Here is a 25,014-nt window from a genome sequence, read left to right on the forward strand (position 1 = left end):
GACTACATTTATTTCAGAAGCATTTTGGCTGTAGAGCAGTGTTATCAAAGGTATTTAGGCATCCAAAGATTCAGATAGGTGTCTAGGGAGATTTTTTTTTAAAGTGTTTAAGCAAGTTAGGTGCCTAACTCATATAGATTTTAACAGAAGTTAACCTTCTTAGACACTTCAGAAAATTCCTCTAGGCCAGTGGTTCCCAAACTTGTTCCGCTGCTTGTGCAGGGAAAGCCCCTGGCGGGCTGGGACGGTTTGTTTACCTGCCGCTTCCGCAGGTTCGGCCGATCGTGGCTCCCAGTGCTCCAGCAGCTTCGGCCTGGAGCAGCGAACCGCGGACACTGGGAGCCACAGTTGGCCGAACCTGCGGACGCGGCAGGTAAACAAACCGGCCCGGCCCGCCAGGGTGCTTACCCTGCACAAGCGGCGGAACAAGTCTGGGAACCACTGCTCTAGGCATCTATCTGCATCCTTAGGCACCTAAATAACTTTGAAAATTTGGGCCATGATCACCATCAAATCACTAACTACAATTAATACTTTCTTTTTATAATAAATCACTTAGTTTTAAATGCAAAGTATGTTTTGTTAAAACTTTTTTTCTTATGTATCCAGCACATTCAGGGTAATTTTATTTAATAAAAACAAATTTAAAATGCTGTTATTGTGCATTTTTAATTGAATTCCAGTGTCCATTCTAATATAGCTTGACACAAATCTTGAGTCAAGAAAAATGATCATCCGGTAAAGAAGAAATACATTGTTTACTATTTTTTAACGTAATACAAATGTAAAAATTAAGACTCTGAATAGATGTATTTTAAGTTATATAATTGCTTAAATAAAATGTGTATAGATATAGCGTATACTTGGGTTACATTAAATTTAGTTTAGTTTTTTTTTTGCTAACGGCTATATTTGGTTGTGAATCAACATGTTTTAGTGGTTGTACCCACCTTTTTTAGGAAAATAACTAAAAAGTACAAATGCAAAACAAGACAAAAACGATTTAAAGCAAGGTTTTCTGCTTGCTCATTGAAATCATAATTAAAATTGGTGATTTAAATCACTTGGATTTGTATCGATCCACCCTGACTCGAAGTCGAGCAAAATGAGATTCTTTCTGTGGGATAGCTAGTGCAACATGGATTTACTGAATTTAGTTAAGTGAATTTCACTAATGTCTTCTGGGGGCCATACATTGTTAACCCCCTATTTGAAGACCCTATGTTCCTAGTTTAGCTGCCAGAGCTAGCTGGAATACAGCTCTTTTAAAGCCAGCTGGTCTGTAAAGCCAGCTGATGTTCACTTTACTTCACTCTGGCTTTGAGAACCTGTGGTATAGCATTTTGAAATCCTAGTGTTTGGCCTCCATGATAATCTGAAAGTGACAATATTTCCACAGCATTTTTTTAAATACTCTTCATCCCCTTCAGATAATTGGCATTGTAGCTAGTATATACGTAGAAGGATGCCTTTTCTCTGCAAATTCATTTTATGTACAAGATAGTCTAAAACATGAAGTTTCAGAAATTGCAGACCATTAGGCTGTGTCTTGCCTATAGGCTTCAGTTTGTATGGCTAGACAACACTGTGTAGCAAAATCCCAATGTTCAAAACAAAACAAAAGTGATTGAGTTTTTCATGTTTTCACTTTTCACTTTTTCATTTTGTATTTGTAGCTGGAAGGCCCATGTGTCCTGCAGATACAAAAAATACGCAATGTTGCTGCACCAAAGGATAATGAAGAATCTCAGGCTGCTCCCAGAATGCTGCGTTTGCAGATGACTGATGGACACACAAGCTGCATAGCAATAGAATATAATTACATGTCAAAAATAAGGTGAACAACAATTTTCTTCACTGAGTCTTTGTTGCAACATTTAAACATTATATAGTATTTATGGAAAAATCAGTAATATGCAAAATATTTCCCACTTTGTCAAAATAACTCAAAAAAATAAGCAGAATTAATTCTTACAATGCAATAGACCTTTTTGTTCCTGACTGCATTGCCTTTTTCCCTTTTCTTCCCCTGCTATTCTTGGTTTTTATCCCAAAAATATCATAGCTTTTGCTTTTTATTCCCGCCATGTCAGAGAGCTTGCAGTTTTCCTTGTACTTGTTATGTTTAAGTTCCACAGAGAATAAATAGAAAAGTCAGAGACAATTGTCTGGTAAATTTGAGATGAAGAGGAAACCTGAAAAATAGTGAAATGTCAGGCAACCCAGGTAAAGTTAGCTATTGGCATACAAGAGATGAGTAGATGAAGTTGCTCCCCAGAATATCAGAAGCATTTCTTTGAGGCTTTTTAATTGTGGAATCTTAACTAGACATGGAGAGAAGAGAAACTCAGAAAGATTTAATTTTATAGCCCATGAAAATGGCAACACTTTCATAAGCGTCCCTTTTTACAATTTTTTGACATGTATTTAGTTTTATTTATCTGCCCATGAGTAACAGGGCTTTGGATTGACTCTGGGGAAAAGCTTAGGGACTAAGACTCTAATATCCATGGGGTGGGAGAAAGGCAAATGGATGCAGTTTTTGGGACATGCACTTTTGCGTCGCGTTCTTACAAGATTGATTTGTTTCCTGGTTCATCAGCTGCCTAGCTAATGATTGCTTTTTGATCATGGTATTTTTCAGGAAAAGTAATAGGGTGTTCATATTGAAAGGGCAAGAATGATGGAAATGGAGTTCCCCCCACCCCTCCAAAAGATTGTGTGTCATGGATAGTGACTTGAACTATAAATTGCATTTTTCTGGTTAGTGCTAATAAATAGGTCTCAGTGCATGCTGTGAAAACACTGGATATGTTAGGAAGTTGCCGTACCACTACCAACCTTGACAAAACCTTATCTAACTCCAAATTTTTCTTTATTTGAGGAAGGAGAAATCTTACCACCCTGTAGGAGTATAAGGGTCTTTCACTAGTCTGATTTTTGTACCATTGCAGTTGTTGAGCTCCTCTTACCTATTGGTTTTTGATGCAAGCTGTGGTTTAGTTGATCTGTATCCTAGATTCTTACTGAAGTTGGTTCAACTGTTATCCATTACGTCTCATCATACATATACATTTCAAAATGTCCAGTATTATGGATAATTTTGGTAAGAAAAAAGAAAAGAAAATCAGGCACGATTTCTACTGATGCAGTGGCGATAACAACTCAGTCTTATAGATGCTTCTCTCAATTAGTTTCACTTGTACTACATTCAGCCTTAGGATATTGCACTAATATGGGCTATTTCTGTTCAAGTCATTGCTGCTGAGGTTTTGTTCATTAAAGAACACTTTCTGAAAAGCAGTACAATATTTATGCTTGCTGAGGAAGTCATTTGTACTGTTGAAAAACACCAATTTCAACTTTCATGTTTTCTTCTTCCTTCACTGAATGACCTGTTCAAAGACCTAAAATTTCTATGAAGATAACAAAACCTGGAGCAAATATACTATCCATTCTTGACCCATCCCCTGCCCTAGGAGTAATATGTGTGATCAGAAAGCCAGCAGAGTTAGATCCAGGAATATTTTGCCTGTGAAACTTATTTTAAACGCATCTTTCTTCCTGCTTCCCAGCTCGTAAAATAAGCATGCAAGTATATTTTATGTACGTAATAATTAAAATTCTTCAGGTGATTGCACATATACATTCCACATTAGGGGTGTGTACACTCAGTACACTGAAGCCAGAGATTTTTCCCATAGCGGTATCTTTTGGGCCAGCACATGTCCCCTGCATCTGCTTGTGCTCAAAGCCAAGGGTATAAAGGCTGGAACTTCCCCGCCTGCCCATCAGTTCTTTCTTCGTGCCTGTGGTCAGTAGTTGGAGCATCTTGTGGGTGTTTGCATGTAACCTTTATTCCCTGAAGAGAAGTATTTCCTGTTGTAAATAGTTGTTTAATAGCTCTTAGATATATAGTTTATGGAATAGGTTTTTTTTTCTCTCATTTGGGATTTTTTTTTTAACTTCTCTCTTTCACCTATCTGCTCATGTTGGAGTTGTCGGCTCCTGGTGCTATCCTTTGTACCATTGAGATTGACACCAACTACACTTCTTTGCAGTGTTGCTGTGGCTGTGTTGGTCCCAGGATATTAGAGAGACAAGGTGAGTGAGGTAATATTTTTTTATTGAACGAATTTCTGTTGGTGAAAGAGACAAGCCTTTGAGCTTACACAGAGCTCTTCCTCAGGTCTGGGAAAAGCACTCAGAGTGTTGCAGCTAAATAAAAAGTGGAACAGATTAAGCATAAGGGATTAATACTGTTGCAAAGAGACCATTCAAGGTGAAGTGGGCAGTTAATGCTTCTTCAGTCATAGGACAAAGGAAGGTTAGTTGGTTACAGGGTATTGTAATGAGCCAATCCAATATATTCATTGAGTCTGTAGTCTTTTGTGTCTAGCATAATTATAAATTTAAGCACCCAGACTCCTCATCTTAAGATGATATGCAGGTTTCCTTTAGGATGAGGACTGAGAGGTCAGATATGGAATGATGGTTCTGTGAAAAGTGTTCGCCCATGAGTGATATGAGGTTTTTTGTGTTTTTATCATTTTCTATGAGAGTTCATTCAAGAGTATAGTGATTGTTTGGCTTCACCCACATAGTTGTTATTGGGGCATTTAGTGCACTGGATGAGGTACACCACATATTGTGATGGGCATGTGTAGGACCCAGGGATCTTGAAAGGTGTGTTGCAGGGGGGTGGAGGTGCTTGGAGTTGGTGAATCTTGGTCTGTGGGGAGCTTCCTTCTGACAGTGAGGCTGGGGGGTTGTTTGAAGACCAGAAGAGGGGGTTTGGAAAAGATTCCTTTCAGGATATGGTCCCCATTGAGTATGGATTGTAATTGTTTGATACCCCATAAGAGTTCCAGTGGGGGGTGACAACTACGGGTGTGAGGTTGGAGGGTATTTTTTTCCTGTATTGAACCAGATTGCCTTAGGATATTTGGGCTGCCCATTCCATGTAACGAACTACTATTCTGGTGAAGTGTCCTTGAGTGGGGAAGGTGCTTTTAAGTGTATTAAAGGGTATGTCTCAGACCTTCTCCTTGGAGCATATACTGTAGTATGTGAATGTCTGGCTGTGGATAACAGATTTCTTGGTATGTTTGGTGGTTACTGGATCTGTGTAGGTAAGTGTGATGAGCAGTGGGTTTCTTGTATGTAATTGTCTGTAAGGTTCCACTGTTGAAGCAGATTGTGGTGTTGAGGAAGTCAATGTTGGTAACAGAGTGTTCTAGAGAGACTTTGGTGGATGCGTGGTGGTTGTTGAAGTTGTGGTGGAAGTCTATGAGGGAGTTAAGGTTATTGCTCCAGAAGATGAAAATACCATCAGTGTGTCTCAGGTAAATCATGGGTTTTGTGGTGCATTTGTCCAGTAATTCTTCCTCTAAGTGGCCAGGCAGAGTTTAGCTTATTGGGAAGCCCTGCTGATGACCCATGTCTGTTCCCATGGTTTGGACAAAGTGTTTGTTGTTGAATATAAAACTATAATGGGAAAAGGATGAAATGGCTGAGTTTGGCATTATGATGGGTCTGCCTGGTTTCCCTTGTTTTGTGTACCTTGGGAAGCATTAACAAGGTCCCTGGGGTGGGCTCATGGGCAATGAGGCTGTAGAATTTCTTTAGAAGAGTTGTTTGGTAAAGGATTTGTCAATATCATGAGATTTTTAGGTGGATTGTGGTGTGAGGTAGTCTTTGAGGTTTTTTTTATAGTAAGCGGTGTAAGAGAATTGTCAGTTGGCCATGTTGATATAGTCATCGTGGTTGAGAACTAATGTTGTCCCCTTGGTTTGATCTTTATGTGGTCGTTGAATTTCAGGGATTGTATAGGTTTCCTTTTGTTAATGGAGTGATTGTGGTGGATATGGTGTTTCCTTAGGATTTCACATTTGATTTTTTTTCCCCCTGAAGCAGTCAATGTAATGATCAGCTGTGTTTTCATCCGCTGTGGTGTATCCAATCAAATCATTCTTTTTTCTATGACTGTTGGTTGGGACATGGGTGGTGTCATTTTTGTCATGGAAGAATTCTTCGAGGTGGAATTGGAAAAAGAATTCTTCTAGTTCTCCCTTCGTTAGAAGAACAGTCAGTATGGCCATTTGACCATTTGTTCAGACCAGCGATCCATCTAGCCCAGTATCTTGTTTTCTGACAGTGCCTCCTGCCAGATGCTTGAAAGGGAATGAACAGAACAGGGCAATTACTGAGTGATCCATCACCTGTCATCCACTCCCAGCTTCTGGCAGTCAAAGGCTCCAGTGCATGGTGTTGCGTCCCTGACCATTTGTTAATAGCCACTAATGGACCTATCTTCCATTAATATATCTAATTTTTTATTTTTATTTAAAATTTATTTAAAATTTTATTTTTTAACTCAGTTACCATTTTGACCCTGGCAATGAGTTCCACAGGTTGACTCTGTGTTGTGTGAAGAAGTACTTCCTTTTGTTTGTTTTAAATCTGCTGTTTATTAATTTCATCGACTGACCCTGGTTCTTGTGTTATGTGAAGGATTAAATAACCCTTCCTTATTTACTTTGCTTACACCATTCATGATTTTATACACTTCTGTCATGTCCTCTCTTATGCCCCCATTTCTTTTCAAGCTGAACAGTCCCAGTCTTTTTAATCTCTCTTCATATGGAAGCTATTCCATACCCCTAAATATTTTTGTTGCCCTTCTCAGTATCAGGGTTGGCTTATCATCCTGTAATTGTCAGGATCACCTCTGCAGCTTTTCTTTTTTTTTTTTTAAAGGCTCAGCGTGATATTAGCTATCCTCCAGTCGTCTGGTATAGAGGCTGGTTTAAGTTACATACTCTAATGTATAGTTCTACAATTTCATATGGTTTACTTTAGAACTCTTAGGTGAATACCTTCTGGTCCTGGTCACTTATTACAGAGCCCTACCAAATTCATGGCCATGAAAAATGCATCACGGACCATGAAATCTGGTCTCCCCCCGTGAAATCTGGTCTTTTGTGTGTTTTTACCCTATACTATACAGATTTCATGGAGGAGACCAGCATTTCTCAAATTGGGGATCCTGACCCAAAAGAGAGTTGTAGGGGGGCGCAAGGTTATTTTATGGGGGGGGTGTCACGATATTGCCACCCTTACTTCTGTACTGCCTTCAGAGCTGGGCAGCTGGAGAGCGGCGGCTATTGGCCAGGTGCCCAGCTCTGAAGGCAGTGCCCTGCCAGCAGCAGTAAAGAAGTAAAGGTGGCAATACCTTACCATGCCACCCTTACTCCTGCAATGGTGCCTTCAGAGCTGGGTGGCCAGAGAGTGGCGGCTGCTGACTGAGGTCCAGTTCTGCAGGCAGCAGTGCAGAAGTAAGCGTGGCAATGGCATGGCATGGCATCCTTCTGCACTGCTGCTGGCAGTGAATTTCCCTCAACTCCAGCTTGATAGTCTCCTTTCCCGAAACTTTTATCTTCCTCAGCAACACAGAGGCTGTCAGGCTGGAGGTGTCAGTCTTGGGGGGCTGTTCTACTAAATACTGGAAATTCTCCCCTATGTACCTCTCTGCCTCTCTTTGCTCCTCCAGTTCAGCAACTCTGTCTCAGGAGCCCATACTCGGTCTCTGAGGGCCATGAGCTGCTTGCACCGAATGCACACATATGCCATTCAGTGCAATAAACTGGATAGCCCCCATTCTGCTACTGGACTTCTGGCTGCATTATTTTTACCCTTATAGGTGTTTTTGTTGTGGTTGTTTTTTTGGGGGGGGGGGGGGAAGCGTGTTTGTTGGCTAAGTTTAGAGAATGTGAGGTGTAACTAGCTCTCGTGGTCCCTCTCTAAACTCCTTTGCAAAACTCCCCTGTTTGCTGCTCCTGTTTGCTAACTCCTCTGGTTGCTTAGGAGCTGACTTTTTAAGCCCCCGTTCCTCCTTGTTAAGGGATCCTAAAGAGATTAGGGATCAAAGGATGGCAGCCCAGACCTCCGTTTGGAAGCTCTCAGCCTTGTCTAGCTAGCTGCTAAGCTCAGCACACAGTCCCCCAAACAGACCACACTAAAAACTTTAATCGAGCAGGCACATGGCAAGTAGAAAGCACACAACAACTAACGGACAACAAACTCACCCCTAGGATCTTCTCATTCACCTGGAGAACTCCCCTTGCAAAACTCCCCTGATTGCTGCTGCTGTTCGCTAGTTCCTCTGGTTGCTTAGGATGTGGCTTTTTAAACCCCTGTTCTCCCTGAGTAGCCTTGCCCTTTGTTAAGGGATCCTAAAGTGATGGCAGGCTGGAGCCCTATTAGGGGGCTCCAGTGTTTGGGACAGTATCAGTGTTGGGACAGAAGTTCAGTCCATTGTAGAGTGCAGATAATTCAACTCTAGTTAGGGGGTAGTCTTCATAATTGATTTTTGGTGTGTCATGTAGTGTCCATGTGGTAGGTCCTGGTGTTATGTTTTCCCCCCGAAGGTGGTGGTCTGTGGGTTGTGGAGTTGTTGTAGATGGTTACACTTTTTATTTTTGTGTTGGATGACTGTCATCAAGTGGTTTTTTTAATAATTACTTTGGGTTTCTTGCATGATCTCCAGATAAGCTTTCTTGATACTCACACACACTGGGGGGGGGGGGGGGGAATGTGATGATTTTGTATTTGAGGTGGTCCCTTCTGTAGTATGTGAGGTTTAGGAGATGATTCTTCAGTTTTTTAGCATATTTGAAGTTTTATGTTGTGGTCAGAGGGTTATAGATGGTGACGCCTCTGGGGATGATGTCTGTTGTGCAGCCAACCTCAACACCACCACATACTTTGGTGCAACCAGTCCTCTTGATGTTGATAACACTGGGAGCAGATGAAGCTGCTATGGACCTTTTGTACTTCATGATGTGGACTCCCCGCTGCTTTAAACTGATGGGGACATTTCAGCACTGCTCATTTCCATGGTGCAAATGCTTGTGGCAGCCTCTGTTTGTCAGAAGCTGGGAAGGGGTGACAGGGGATGGATCACTTGATGATTACCTGTTCTGTTAATTTCCTCTGAAGCATCTGACATTTGCTACTGTTGGAAGACGGGATACTGGGCTAGATGGACCTTTGGTCTGACCCAGTATGACCGTTCTGCTCTGCCAGCAGAGTTGATGCATACTGTTAGCAACCAACCCTTTCCTCAGTACCAACTGTGAAGAAGTCTCTCATGCAAATTCAAGAAGTAGACCCAGAGACTGGACTTCTTGGAGTTGGTACAACTGACCTCCTATGCCCACCTGGGTTCCACTTCGGCCCTACTGTTATCCATGGAGTATGCCCTCTAGTTTGAGATTGGGCTCCCCTGTTTTATCGAAGTCTGTGGTGCATAGAAGGGAGTCAGCTATGCCCAGTGTGACAGGTTGGATCACAGGAAACCCTTTGCAAACTGCCAGCTGATGTGCTGAGACTACTTCTAACCCATTTTCCCTGCCAGCTTGGGACTCCAGAACCTTGCTAGTTTGAGCCAGACATGCTAGCCTGTACAAACCAAGACCCAGGTCTGAACCCTCTATAACACTGATAGAGAGATATGCACAGCTGTATGCCCTTCCCCCCCCCCCAGGGTATTAATACATACAGTAAGAAGCTGAATACAAATAAAATCTCACCCTCAGTGATGTTCTAATAAGCCTCTTTTACAGACTAGCCTCCTTCTAGTGTGGGTCCAGCAATCACTCTCACCCCCGTGGTTACTGTCCTTTGTTCCAGTTTCTTTCAGGTATTCTTTGGGGGTGGAGAGGCTATCTCTTGAGCCAGCTGGAGACCAAATGGAGGGGTCTCCCGGGGTCTAAATAGACTTTCTCTTGGGTGGACACCCCTCCCTCCCCCTGTGTAGAATCCCAGCTACAAGATGGAGTTTTGGAGTCACATGGGCAAGTCACATGTTCATGCATGACTCAGAATTTACAGGTAGCAGCTATTGTTTACATGCTACCTTGAACGTCCTCAGGTAGACTTCTTATGTGGATTGGAGCCTTCCAAGATTCATTATCTGTTAAGTGTTTCTTGATTGGGCACTTAACTTGCAAATTCCTTTCTAAAGAAGCTGCCCAAATGCCTTACTAAGGCTACTTAAAATCAAACAAGTACACAGTCAATATTCATAACTTCAAATACAAAAATGATACATGCATACAAATAGGATAAATATATTCAGTAGATCATAACCTTTACAGAGATATGTTACATGGCATATGTAGCATAAAACATATACCAGTTATGTCATATTTACATTAATAAGCATATCCCAGTACCGGCCTAAGTACCACCACTGCTGAGGCAGTATATCCTTTAGCAGCTAGATCAATACAACTAGACCCTCAGGAACAACCAACTCATATTGAAGCTGCTCTCCTTCCCATAAATACATCTTCATCATCCCCTGATGTGCCTCTGGTTTTCAAATCTTCATCTCCAATTCCTGATGACTCTAAAACATATCAGGAACTACTAAAGAGGGTGGCTAATTCCTTGGGCATACAGTTTGAGTTAATACAGGAAAATCCACACAAATTGGTGGACATCTGCCATACTTGCACTCCAGGCAGGGTGGCATTGCCCATTAATGGAGATACACTGGAACCAACAAAGACTCTGTGGTGGACACCCTCACCCTTACCTTCCATTGCTAAAAGGTTTGTGCACGGATATCAGGTTTCTTCACAAGAATGTGAAATTTTTTACTTTCACCTGACCCCAGGGTCTTTGGTGGTTGTTGCAGTTAATGAGAGAACTAATCAGGGCTGCCCAAAATCTACCCCTAAGGACAAATACTCGAAGTTGGACTTATTTGGTCATTAATATTTTTTCAATACCAGGGTTATAAGTTGGTATAGCCAATCATTAAGCGCTTTTGGCTAGGTATGATTTCTCCAACTGGGACATGATGAACTGCTGGAGGTGGTCAAGGAGGAGTTCCAGGCAGTTGCGATGTGTGGCGGCAAGAACTGCTTTCCAAGCAGACCTAAATGTGGCTGACACAGCAGTAAAGGTGATGGCAACGGTGATATCTATGTACTGTTCCTCGTGGTTTGCAATCCTTTGGCATACCTATGGAAGTCCAGCAAACGCTTCTCTGAAAAAATGAGTGAGGTTCTACATTTTCTTAAGGATTCTAGAGATACTCTCAGGTCCTTGGGCATCTACCTGCCATCTCCAAACAGGAAATAATACCACCCTTAGAATCAGCAGACGCAATCATTATGTCCCTTGAGACAACCTGGCCAGGCTAGAAGAAGAGATAAGTCTCTGAAGGAGATCACCTCCTCCTTCCACCTTAGCTTCATCTAAACAGCCGTGTATGTCAAAGACATCTGTTTGACTCTTTGGTTGAGGTCAGCATATGAAACCCATCAGAATCTTCCCTGTCCTACTCCTCCTTGGAAACAGGTTATCTTACTTCCTGAGTGCTTGGATCATCATCATAATAGACCGATAAGTTCTGAGTACTGTGGGACTGGGTTACAATCTGCAGTTTCTCTCTGTCCCTTTTACCCACACCCCTTTTCTGTCCCTTTTTGGAGACCAATCTCATGAGGCTATTCTCAAGCAAACAATACAGACTTGTTTTAATTTAGATGAACTATATGGACTCAAAGGGTTAAAGGTGTTTATATGACCATATCACTATCCAACATTAATCAGTGTTAAACAAGATACGAGGTTTGGTATATGGAGACCTCAGCCTACTTAATACCACGGCAACACACTAGAAAGTTCACGCTAAAGGTTAGAAGTTTATTGATTAAAATACACAAAAGGAAAGGAATCAAGAAAAGGTAAAATTCAATGAAACTGAAATTGAGTGTGGCAGAACAAACTTTATTAAAACCTATCAAGCTTTCTTTGTAAAGAAGATGAATATTGGCCCATTTCTTAATCTGTCAAATAATCCTTTTTAGTGGGGGAAAAAAGGGTTAGTTCTGTTGTTCAATTCTGAGTCAGGAATAATAGTTGCTTTCTTGCTTTAGACAGAACAGAAACACATGCGGCGGGAGAAGAGATGGTAAAGATGGGAGAAATATGGCTTTTGTGGATGTTCACAGGATAATAGTGTGGCTGGTCAGTCATGGATGGATGCTTTAGGTTGGTCACAACAGTTGTTGCTCTGGCCCCAGGCTCTCTTCCCTGGACAGGGTAAACTAATAAATTGTTTGCCCTCTATAACACTGATAGAGAGATATGCACAGCTGTTTGTCCCCCTCCCTCCCAGAGTATTAATACATACTCTGGGTTAATTAATAAGTAAAAAGCGATTCTATTAAATACAGAAAGTAGGATTTAGGTGGTTCCAAGTAGTAACAGACAAAACAAAGTGAATTACCAAGCAAAATAAAATAGAATACGCAAGTCTATGTCTAATACAGTAAGAAAACTGAATACAGATAAAAACCTCACCATCAGAGGAATTCCAGTAAGCTTACTTTTACAGACTAGACTCCTTCTTGTCTGGGTCCAGCAATCACTCACCCCCTCCTGTAGTTACTGTCCTTTGTTCCAATTTCTCTCAGGTATCCTTGGGGGTGGAGAGGCTATCTCTTTAGCCAGATGAAGCCAAAATGGAGTTTTGATAGGGGTTTAAATAGACTTTCTCTTGTGGGTGGAGACCCCCTCCTCTCTGCTATGCAAAGTCCAGCTCCAAGATGGAGTTTTGGAGTCACATGGGCAAGTTACATGTCCAAGCATGACTCAGTTTTTACATGCAGAAGCCATTGTTTACATGCTACCCTGAAAGTCCTCAGGTAGACTTCTTATGTGGATTGGCGCCTTCCAAGATTCATTGTCCTTTAAGTGTTTCTTGATTGGGCACTTAATTTGCACATTCCTTTCTCAAGAAGCTGACCAAATGCTTAACTAAGGCTACTTAGAAATCAAGCAATTTCTATATTCATCCAATATTCATAACTTCGAATACAACAATGACACATGCATACAAATAGGATGAATAGATTCAGTAGATCATAACCTTTACAGAGATATGTTACATGGCATATGTAGCATAAAACATTTTCCGGTTATGTCATATATATACATTCATAAGCATATTTCCATAAAGCCTTATGGGGTGCACCGTTACACCCTCTTCCTAAACTTACTCTAGTTTCCCTCTAGTTTAGTTCAACCTATTTGTTAAGTTAGAGACTTAGCAGGTCCCTAAAGGGACTTTGCCTTGGGATGGGGCATGCCTCGGTCCCCAGGCTTTAAAGCTTGCGATCTCTGTAAAAGGCCCCCACCCGTTAGCGATCCACATAATAGTTGTTTAGGGTGCTTGGGTGAAGGTTACATTAGTGATAAGTGCAAAATCTGCAAGTCCTTCAAGCCCAGGATGAAGAAGGAGCATGACATTTGCTTGACGGCACTCCTGATGAAGTCTGCCATTACCCCAGTGCTGGAGCAGTGCTCTGATTCAGCGCTGAGCACCATGCCCTCGGTGCGTAGTGCCCTGTCGGTACCATCTACGAGCCCGCACTGGTCTCCTTCCATGGCTCCAGCCAAGAAGCCCAGGAAGACTGGGCGAGGGAGGTCTCCAGCTTCCCGCAAGGGAAAGGACAAGTCTGGGGTGGACCAAGGCCCTGTCTTGGGCACCTCTTCACCCCCTTTGGGATCCCAGGCCCCAGCTCAGGTCGAACAGTGTAGCCCAGCCTGCTCCCCTGGATAGCGATGGAGGTCCTTGTCAGCTCTGGGTGCCGTCCACGCCGGAGGCCCTCCAAGCGGTGCAAGACATTATGTCCCTCACGGTGCTGCCCACTCCGGCCCTTGCGGGGTCCCAGTCCCAGTGTAAACCCGCATTGAGACTACCACAGTCTCCACCTTTCCGGCAGTGCTCCCCGTCGCGGGGGTCATCATGCCAATGGTTGCCTTCTCGCAGCCGACGCGCTTCTTACCATGATAGGTAGAAGCTTCATAGCCTCATCGGGTCTCCTGACTTAGGAGAAGATCAGAGAAGCTCAAGTTGTGGCTCGCCGGTAACTGGTACCATCGAACAGAAGGGTAGGTAAATTACATCTGCTCAGTTGTTAGTCTTGTGTGCAGACACGTTGAAGGGGAAGGTGGTTTCCACACAAAGGATTTCTAATTAGATTACAACATCTTTACCAACATGTTATGAGATTCTAAAAATAACACCTCATGCAAAAAACGCTCTCAGCAGACTCCACAATAGTTCTAGCAGCTTCAATATCCCGTTGAGGAAACATCCCTATTTCTGACATTTGCAGAGCAGTTACTTTATTATCTGTTCCTATGTTCACCAAGCATTACATATCTCAGTAGCTTCTAAGGATGGAGCCAGCTTGGGAACGGTGATTCTGCAATACCTTTCAGATAGACTCCAAGTCCCCGCCTCTGTTATGAACTACTTTGATGTCGCCTAGCATGGAATGGACATGTGCAGTGACTTGCAGAAGAAGAAAAGGCTACTTGTGTGTTTTATAACTATTATTCTTCGAGATGTGTTGCATGTGTCCCTTTCATTCTATCTCCTCCTTCCACAATGCTTCAGAGTCTAGTTCATTTTGGATTCCAATGTTAAAGAACCAAAGGGTGGTTGGGGTGGCTCTGCCCTTCATACTCTTACCCTGCATCTGCTTATACTCCCAGCTATCATTCTGGGGAAAATTTCCAGCTTTGGGCATGCACACAGCTAAAGTGGAATGGATATGTGCAACATATCTCAAAGCTCAACAGTTACGGAATAGATAAGTAACTATATCTCTCTCTGTATATCTATGTAAAATAAATACACACACACACACACACACACGTATGTATATATAATAGCACCTTTCATACTGAAGGATCTCAAAGAACTTTGAAAACTATGTATCAGATGAATAATTGTGCAGCCACCTCCAGGATGGGAGGGGTCAACAAACAGCCAGTACAGTGCCTAGGTTAGGGTAACTTTTTGCTAAGGACACAAGGAGGCAAGTAACAGACAAGACCTTTATTTTTAACGTCTCTTGAAAGATCCCTGCCACCCTATATAGTACACTAGGTATACATCAATTTATTTCCCTTAGATGATGAGTGGCTGAGGTTATGTTTGCACAGCAAAAAAAAAAAGCACACCTGCAGCTGGCCCGTGCCAGTCGACTCGGGGTTGCGGGGCTATTTCACTGCTTGTGTAGACTTCCGGGTTTGGGCTGCAGCCCGCGCTCTAGGACCCTGTGTGTATAGAAGTCTATACAACAATGAAACAGCCCTGTAAGCCTGAGTTGGCTGGCACAGGCCAACTGTGGGTTTTTCTTTTCTGTATAGACATACCCTAAGTCAGCCCCGTTGAGATTTAAACCTTGGCTTCCAGAAGTCTAGTTATTTCAAGATTGACTTTTAGACTACTAATCCTCTGTGGTTTAATATAGGTTAAAAACATTATTTCACTATTTCACTTGCTCATCTACCAGTAGACAATATTGGTAGCTCAAACTTCTAAACTTTAGTGACCCATGTAGTTCTTAATGTATAGAATCTGGAACTGCCATTCTCTCCGCTCGGTGCTCATTTGTTAGCATCTTTTTCTCTTTATTGCTTTCTCTGCCTGTTCCACTTTCTCCTATTTTTGTCTTGTCTTTTTGTACACAAAACAACTTAGATTACTCATGGTTTGCCTTACTACTAGTGGAAACAGCTGTAGTAGTCAAGATTGCATGATTCTAATCAATTTAATTATGCTGTTGGCTTTACAAGGAAAGGTAGCTTAGCTTGTGCACTGCAATACATCTGTGTGTAAGTAGCACTGGCTGTCCTGGAGAAACCTGCTGGCAAAGTGCCTTATGGATGAGAGGCAGACTTTTGATGAGGGAGCATGGCAGAGTTGCTCATATAGTAGAGGTTAGATTTAGGCTAGATTTGTTACACATAATTGCGTTTGGAATAGGAATGCTGTTATGGATTATAAATGTAACCTAAGGAATGCTTTATAATCTACAAGTCTTAACTCTAAGAATTCTAGAACTTGAATTTGAATCTGAGTAGTTGATAGGCCAGGTCAGGATTGAAAACCCGCTACCGCTATGACCATAAGCGGTATAATCCGTGTTGGTCAACACCAAGTGCTGGGCGGTGATTAATTAACCCAGAAACTTCAGGAAGCACCAACGGCTTTGGACTGATGAGCGCCTGAGGAGGGTAGTGGAACCCTTAATGGAGGAAATGCCATCAAAAGGCGGATGAGCAAATTCATTCAGTGTTTTTGCCAACGACATCCACACAGGACAGATTGGGTCCTTCACCTGTGGCTGATAACCAATCTAGGAGTGGAGCCCCGAAAGGCAGACAGATGGAAGATCTGCTTTGCTCTGGCAACTCCTGCAGCGTAACTGGTTCCAAATGTATCGACTCCCATCCTTCCTTTGGTCCAAACCAGTGAAGTGAAGAGAGGGACGCTGACATATGGACAAAGCAGTGCCTCCATATCAACTGCCCAGGCTATTGCAGCCACATCACATGGAGAGGACATTCCATCCTTGCTGGTAACATGGACATAACACAGAAGGTGGCAGTTGCAGGTTATAAGCTCTCACTTGATTGGTGTAGAGGAGCGCGCCACGGGTCACCTTCGACGGTGGGAGGAGTCACTGCATTCCATTGGTCAGCCACCGCCTGCCACAAAGCTGGACAGCCCCCAGACAATTGAGTGCTGACCCGCCACAGTCTGCCCGCCTCATGGGGTGCGTGGGGCTAGACCCAAAAGTTGAATGGCAGATGGAAACCTTGCACCTGGCAAAAATAAGAAACCAAGAACTTTCCGGCTTGGTAGCTGGAATGTCAGGACCATGTGTCTGGGATTGACAGACGATGACGACCTACAATACACGAGCAGCATACGGAAGTCAGCTTTGATACACCGTGAGCTGTACAAACTCAATGTTGACATTGCAGCACTTCAGGAAACAAGACTTGCAGATGCTGGTTCTGTCTAAGAGACCAATTACACCTTCTTTTGGCAAGGTAACAGCAGCCAAGAAAATCGTCTGCATGATGTTGGTTTTGCTGTGAGAAACAAGTGAGTAAAGCTCCTAGAAGTCATTACCAGAGAAGGCAGAGGAATTTTGGGAAGATTTAAGAACAACAATCCATGAAACAGCTTTAGCCACATTTGGGGGGGAAAGAGACCATCAAAAAAGGACTGGTTTGAAGAAAATGAAGCGGAACTATTACCTCTCATCAACATTAAGAAAACAGCCTATCTGGAACACAACAAAAAGCCAACAGAGTGCACCAAAGTGAGACTTCGACATGCAAAAAACGAGATACAGCGAGCAAGCAGACTCTGTTTAAATCATAACTGGATCAAGTTCTGTGAAGAGATACAGACAGCCTCAGACACAGGAAACCTCAAAGTCATGTATGATGGCCTGAGGAAAGCTCTAAGTCCCACTGTCAACAAGGTTGCCCTTCTCAAATCACACAGCGGTGAAATCATTACAGATAAGAGCAAGCAGTTGACTCATTGGGTTGAACATTATTTAGAGCTATAAGCATAAGAAAGAAACATCACCAGCAAATCACTGGACCAAATACCAACTCTACAGGTCATGCCAGAGCTAGATGTGGAGCCCACTGTAGAAGAGGTAAGCAAGGCCATTGATTTTCTATCAATTGGCAAGGCTCCTGGAAAAGATGGCATCCCAGCAGAAATCTCAAGTGCGGGAAAGACAGCCTATTACCATATCTTTATCAGATATACTTAAGTGCTGGAAAGAGGGTGAGGTACCACAAGAGATGCGCGATGCAAACACCATCACTTTGTAAAAAATAAAGGCGAAAAGGGTGACTGCAACAACTACAGTGGTATCTCACTACTAAGCGAAGCAGGAAAAGCTTTCACAAAAGCCATCTTAGTGCGCCTACAACAGCTGGTGAATCGTGTCTACCTTGAATCACAGTGCAGATTCAGAGCTGGAAGATCAACTGCAGACACGATATTTTCTCTGTGTCAACTCCAAGAAAAGTGCAGAGAGCAAAACCGACCATTGTACATCGCCTTCGTGGACCTAACAAAAGCATTCGACACAGACAGCAGAGCAGATCTGTTTGCAATACTAGAAAAGATAGGATGTCCACCAACCCTGTTAAGTCTTATATGTTCATTCCACAACAACATGAGAGCAACTGTCCAGTTTGACGGGTCCACTTCGGACAGCTCTTGAGATGAAAAGCGGAGTGAAGCAAGGATGTGTTCTTGCCCCATGCTCTTTGGAATCTTCTTCTCAGTACTCTTGAACTGTGTGATTAAGTACATGAAAGATGGAGTGTATCGCCACACAAGATCAGATGGGAAACTCTTCAACCTGTCCTGACTTAAGTCAAAGACCGAAGTCAAAAAGGTGCTAATCAGGGAACTTCTATTAGCTGATGATGCTGCCCTCATAGCCCACATTGAAGATCTATTACAAGAACTCATGGACCGCCTTTCAAATACCTGTCAGGCATTTGCTCTCACCATCAGCATTAAGAAAAAATGCAGTCCTAATGCTATGTTTTATTTATTGTATTTATTATTATTTAATATATTGCAAGAGTGATTTTGTAGCTGTTTATCTTAGTAATTTGATATCAATAGTTTTTCCTATGTATTGTTTGTTTCAGTCAAATCAAACATTTAGCACAAAAAGCAATTAATCCCACCAACCCACTCCAAGAATGTTTCACGTGTTTTATACTTGGAAAGTATTGACTTTGGTTCCATAAATAGGTTTGTTCAGACTTATTATTATTAAAAAAGTAACTGAATATTTGTTTTTATATAAGAAAACCTATTTATAGCTAATTTTCTGTCAACATTGCTTCACTTTATTTAAATGTACTGCTATTTAATAACCCGTGGTGGGGTTTTATCTGGTAGAGTCTCTATATATAATGTTTGAGATTTTGTTTTTTTGTTTCTGTTTTTAGCCTGAACACTCCACCTGGAACAAAAATTAAGCTGTCAGGAATTGTTGAAGTGAAAAATGGATTCCTGCTTTTGGATGACAGTAACACTGTAGTTCTTGGCGGTGAAGTGGAGCATCTTATAGAAAAGTGGGAGTTACAAAGGGTGAGGTAACATCACTGTGAATTCTTGTCTTACAGAAGGTTAATTATATATAACTTCTGCAAGCTAATTGTGACTAATAAATTGTTAGAAGTTTTTATACAATAATAGTATTTTAAATGCCCAAGTTATTGTTATGGATAAAGCCAAATGACCTTAATTAAATGTAATATTTTATGCTGCAGTTCAGATGCTGCCCATGCAGAAATCAATGAAGACCTTTGAGCAACAAATGATTCCTTTTTTATTCTGCAGAATTTTAAATTTAAAATGTGGGTTAAAAATTATATTGGCCAGCAAAGTGTCTTTAACTAATCGTTCTCTTTACCTGAAGCAGGTATGCAATGTATTTACGTGTGGTGGTGATTGGCAGGATTCTTGTGGTTTACCTGACCAGCGTATAGGTTTTTTTCTTGCAACAGAATTTTAAAATAAAAGCTTTTCAGTTATAGTCTGTAGCATACTTTTATGTTAACTATGTTTAAACATAATTTTTGCTTATGTTTCAACAGTAGTATAAATAAGGCTGCAGTCACATAAGATGAACTGAAGGTGTTGAGAGCTTTTAAAGAAACCACAAAGACCTTTAATTTAGTTCACTCCACTCTAATATGGCCAAATTAGGAGAGCATATCACTGAAGAAAATGTTACAGGCTGGCTATTTCCTTCTTTGTATTATATAATACAAAGCAGTGGTGATTATTCCTAGAGAGGAAACTCTGGACTTGTGACAGTGTTCCAGTCTGTTGATTGATTTCTGTTATATTAAATGGATAATGTAGATTTAGTCACTTTGCCAGATGGATGTAGGGAACATTGAGTGATATTTGATGGCTCAGAAAGTAAACCTGTTGCATATGTCAGCCAATCAAAGAGCATCTTATCCATGAGCATTATTTTCAAATGACGCTAATTTTGGCAAAAGTATTCTTTGTTATTGTTGAAACTATCTTTGGTTTGATGAAGTGTTGTTGTTTTTTTAAAACTATTTTGGACAAACTGAATTATAATTGATTTGAATGATTTTGAGTTATGAAAACACACAAATAAAGAAAATGTGTGTTAACATCTTTTTGTGCTCCTGTAAATGAAAAAATAGTTGTAAAAAAATCAATATAATTTATAAACTGTGTAGGTATCCTTAAGCAATGCTGCCTTCATAAAAAGAATGTCCTAAATGCTAAATCAAATTATGTAATCTCATATCCTGTGCATCTCCAAATCTGGTGTCATAAAGGGAAGAGAATTCCAAAGGTAAGGGCTGTCAGGTGTAGAGCTCCGCTAATATCCTTGAAAATTCAGCTCTGGGGCCGACAGCAAAATAATTTCATTCAATCGTCTCTGTCTCATCTCATTGTCTCTATTCGAATATAGGTTAAAAAGAGGTCTCTTGGGTACTATAACTGGGTTACAAACCGTTTCAGGGTTTTAAAGTAGATTGAAATTCAACTGTGATGTCAAATAGGTCCAGGAGGCTGTAATTACATTGAAAAACAAAAGCACAATAAGTTGCATTTGTCAATGTTGCATTAAACTTTATAGTCAAACCTTTCATTCTATATATAGTGCTGTTGATAAATTGTGTAGTTATTTTTTTGACTGCACTTTGGTTCATTATGGCATATATTCAAGAGGACATACAACCAGTGTCAGGTTTATTACTCTAAACTGGGGGTTCTCAAACTTCATTGCACTGCGAACCCCTTCTGACAACAAAGTTACTATATGACCCTGGGTGGGGGCAGAGCCTAAGCCCCGCAACCCCAGGTTGGGGTAAGGGGGCCAGAGCCCGAGCCCCGCCACCCTGGTGTGGGTAAGGGGGCCAGAGCCCGAGCCCCGCCACCCCGGTTTGGGGTGGAGCTGAGGCTTCAGCCAGGGGTTCCAGCAAGTCTAATGCTGGCCCTGGCGACCCCATTAAAATGGGATCGCGGCCCACTTTGGAGTCTCGACCCACAGTTTGAGAATTGCTGCTCTAAACCAATAATAATATTGCACAGGAAAAAGGTTCTGTCTGATACCAATCTCCGGGAAGCCATCTCTTCCATCAATGTTTTGTTCATCTTACGTTGAAGGTGTGCTCCCAAAGTTACACATTTCAATAGTATGATGATTTTACAGGTTACACATCTTTTTACACGTCACTAAAATCCAACCCATTTGTCCCATTTCCCTAACTTGTTCTGTTCCTTTCTTATCTTTGTTTTGAATACTTGCATTTCAGGAACTGGCCTGTGAAGGTACTCTATAACTAGTGCTAAGACATAAAATGAATGTATATTGATTATGACAAGTTTCCTATCTGCTTATACCAAATGCTTACTTCAGCAAATGCAAGGTGCTATAGGATACTTAACAGAAGTGAGCAGGATTGTGGTATAAGCCAGCTTAAGCTATATCACTGTTACAATATTTGTGCTTAATGTTATTGGTGCTTTATTCATACATACATAATATAAAAATATGGTTCAGATAGTACATATTATTATGAAGAGGCATAAGACCTCCCAACAGACAGAGAGGCAGGTCACTGGCACCAAAATCCTCTAATCATGGGGGTAAGAGTAGAATGCAGCCAAAACCCAAGTGCTCCTCTTCACTGGTAGCACAGAAACTGGCACCATTGACTCTGGCCCTGAGGCAGGTACTGTAGAGTCCAGGCCTTGAAGGGGCACCTTCTACATATGCGATACGTCAGCATCCAAAGACCATCTCAGTACTGACAGCGGTGTAGGCATTTCTAGCAGTGAGAGATCTGCTGAGCCTACCTGAACCGCTATCCCTGGTAGCACAGGAAACCGTGCTCTGGGTAGCAGACAGTGGGGCGCCAGTATCATTGATGCCACACTTGTTATGGCAACAACCTCCATTGCCTCAGACTTCACATCTGTAGGTACCATTGAAGAGGAAGCCTGCGGTGTTGGCTGCTCTACACTCTTCACCAACTTGGCACTGGTATCTGGCATCGTCAAGAGCAGCCCTCCCTTGGTCAACAGAGAGGGATTTGTCCTACTCTGAATTGAGAATTTGCTCCTACATTTCCTGGCCTCAGAGCCAGACTTACTTCTCTACACAGAGGCATTACTACCCTGGGTTGCCTCAGGCTCCTTCAGATGAAATAGGATTGGGTATGAGATTCAATGAGATTAAAATAGTTAGAGACATAAAGGGTAACAAGAAAACATTCTACAAATACATTAGAAGCAAGAGGAAGACCAAGGGCAGGGTAGGCCCATTACTCAATGAGGTGTGTGTGTGTAGGGGGAAACAATAACAGAAAACGTGGACATGACAGAAGTACTAAATGACTTTTTTGTTTCTGTTTTCACCAAAAAGTTTAGTAGCAATTGGACATCTAACTTAATGAATACCAATGAAAATGAGGTAGGATAAGAGGCTAAAATAAGGAAAGAACAAGTTAAAAATTATTTAGACAACTTAAATGTCTTCAAGTCACCAGAGCCTGATGAAATACATCCTAAAATACTCAAGGAGCTGACTGAGGAGATATCTGAGCCATTAGTGTTTATTTTCGAAAAGTCATGGAAGATGGGTGATATTCCAGAGGACTAGACAAGGGTGAGTATACTGCCAGTCCAAAAAAAGGGGAATAAAGGCAACCTGGGGAATTACAGGCCAGTCAGTTTAACTTCAGTAACTGGAAAGATAATGGAGCAAATAATCTATTTGCAAACACCTAGAAGATAATAAGGTGATACGTAACAGTCAGCATGGATTTGTGAAGAACAAATCATGGCAAACCAACCTAATAGCTTACTTTGACAGGGGAACAAGCCTTTGGACAGGGGGAAGTGGTAGTTGTGGTATGTCTTGACTTTAGTAAGCCTTTTGATACTGTCTCTCGTGACCTTCTCATAAACAAACTAGGAAATACAACCTAAATGGAACTACTATATGGTGGGTACATAACTGGTTGGTAAACCGGTCCCACAGAGTAGTTACCAGTGGTTCACAGTCAAGCAGGAAGGGCATAGCAAGTGGGGTCCTGCAGGGATCAGTTCTGGGTCTGGTTCTGTTCAATATCTTCATCAGTCATTTGGGTAACGGCATAGAGAGTACACTTATAAAGTTTGCAGGAGATACCAAGCTGGGAGGGGTTGCAAGTGCTTTGGAGGATAGGATTAAAATTCAAAATGATCTGGAGAAACTCGAAAAATGGTCCAAAGTAAAGAGGATGAAATTCAGTAGGGACAAATACAAAGTATTCCAATTAGGAAGGAACAATCAGTTGCGCACCCACAAAATGGGAAATGACTGCCTAAGAAGGAGTACTGTGGAAAGGGATCTTGGGGTTATAGTGGATCACAAGCTGAATATTAGTCAACTGTGTAACACTGTTGCAAAAATAGCAAACATCATTCTGGCATGTATTAGCAGGAGTGTTGTAAGGAAGACACGAGAAGTAATTATTCTGCTTTACTCCACACTGATTAGGCCTCAACTGGAGTATTGTGTCCAGTTCTCGTTGTCACATTTTAGGAAAGATGTGGACAAATTGGAGGAAGTCCAAAGAAGATCAATAAAAATGATTAAAGGTCTAGAATTCATGACCTGTGAGGGAAGACTGAAAAATTGGGTATGTTTAGTCTGGAGAAGAGAAGTGTGTGTGTGTGTGTGTGGGGGGGGGAAGATAACAGATTTCAAGAACATAAAAGATTATTACAAGGAGGAGGATGAAAAATTGTTCTCGTTAACTTCTGAGGATAGGAGAAGAAGCAATGGGCTTAAATTGCAGCAAGGGCAGTTTAGGTTGGAATTTAGGAAAAGCTTCCTATCAGGGTAATTAAGCACTGGACTAAATTGCCTAGGGAGGTTGTGGAATCTCCATCATTAGAGATTTTGAATAGTAAGTTAGACAAACACCTGTCAGGGATGGTCCAGATAATACTTAGTTCTGCCTTTAGTGTAGGGGACTACACTAGAAGACCTCTCGAGATCCCTTCCAGTCCTATGATTCTATGTGATTAGGGAGTCTTTGAGGCCCATCACCAGTTCAGTGGCCCTTTTGTAATCTGTGGGGATTCCCCCCGGTTGCTAGATCATACATGAGGCGTTACTGCTCTGTGGCCTTTGGGAGACGTGGGAAATTTATGCACCAGGTGCTGCCGGTTCTGAGCAGCAAGAGGCAGTTCAAAAGGATCCTGCTGGACAGCTAGTGGAGGAAGAGCACCCTCAGGCTATCCTGGCTTCTTCATCCTCCTTTTCTCCAACAAGAATGTTTCCTCAGAAGGCATCTCACCCCACCCTCTTGCCCCTTGGCTGATTATAAGGTTCAATAAGACCTACTGAAAAGGGTAGCTTCAAGTTTAGGGATCCAGGTGGAGAGAAGGTTGAGTCCTCGTGCTGCCTTACTGATATTTTGTGCACCAGAGGGCCTCATTGGGTGGGCCTTGCCTATTAATGACGTAATTAAGTAGCCCATTAAGTCTCTCAGATCCCTTTCTGCCACCTCAAAAAGGGCTGACCATAAATATTATGTTCCCTCCTGGGTGTTTGTATATCTGTATGCTCATTTTCTCCCAGGTACAGATGGGCCAGTGAATGGGAACAACAGCGCCAACAGATGGAAATGCCCAAATCAAAGGATGCAAAAAACCTAGATTTTTGTGATAGAAAAGTTTATTCTACTGGGGCGTTGCAACTCAGAATTGCCATCCAACAAGCTCTTTGGGTATTTTATGATTGTAATGTTTGGGACTCCTGGTTAAAGTATAGGGACATGTTGCCAGAGGATGCTAGACAGGAGTTCTCCACTTCAGTTGATGAGGGGAAATCTGTAGTGAGAACTTCACTGCAGGCTGCACTCGACTCAATGGACATGACTTCTGGGGACCATGGTTCCATATGCAAGAGCTCTTGGCTGAAGACTTTGTGGCTTCTGCAAGAGGTCCAACAAATATTACAAGAGTTGCTTTTTCAAAGGTATTCACATTTTACAGAAGCAAACAGCCTCTAATCTCCATGGCTTTAAGGA

General features: G+C 41.9%; 1 protein-coding gene across 2 annotated transcripts in view; it reads left to right on the top strand.

Moving 5' to 3' along the window:
• The window catches only part of LOC113407119 (tudor domain-containing protein 3), a 259,992-nt gene that overhangs the window by 119,633 nt on the left and 115,345 nt on the right, over window positions 1–25,014 (top strand). For both annotated transcript variants that reach the window (XR_003899863.1, XM_026655218.1), the window contains exons 4-5: window positions 1,677–1,837; window positions 18,883–19,024. Coding sequence is in view for 1 of the 2 variants with exons in the window: in XM_026655218.1 (XP_026511003.1) it covers window positions 1,677–1,837; window positions 18,883–19,024 (303 nt within the window). In the remaining variant the exon portion in view is untranslated. The remainder of the gene's footprint in view (window positions 1–1,676; window positions 1,838–18,882; window positions 19,025–25,014) is intronic.

The sequence above is a fragment of the Terrapene carolina genome, unplaced genomic scaffold (assembly GCF_002925995.2).
Source record: "Terrapene carolina triunguis isolate 2854851 unplaced genomic scaffold, T_m_triunguis-2.0 Scaffold18, whole genome shotgun sequence".
Taxonomy (NCBI): domain Eukaryota; kingdom Metazoa; phylum Chordata; order Testudines; family Emydidae; genus Terrapene; species Terrapene triunguis.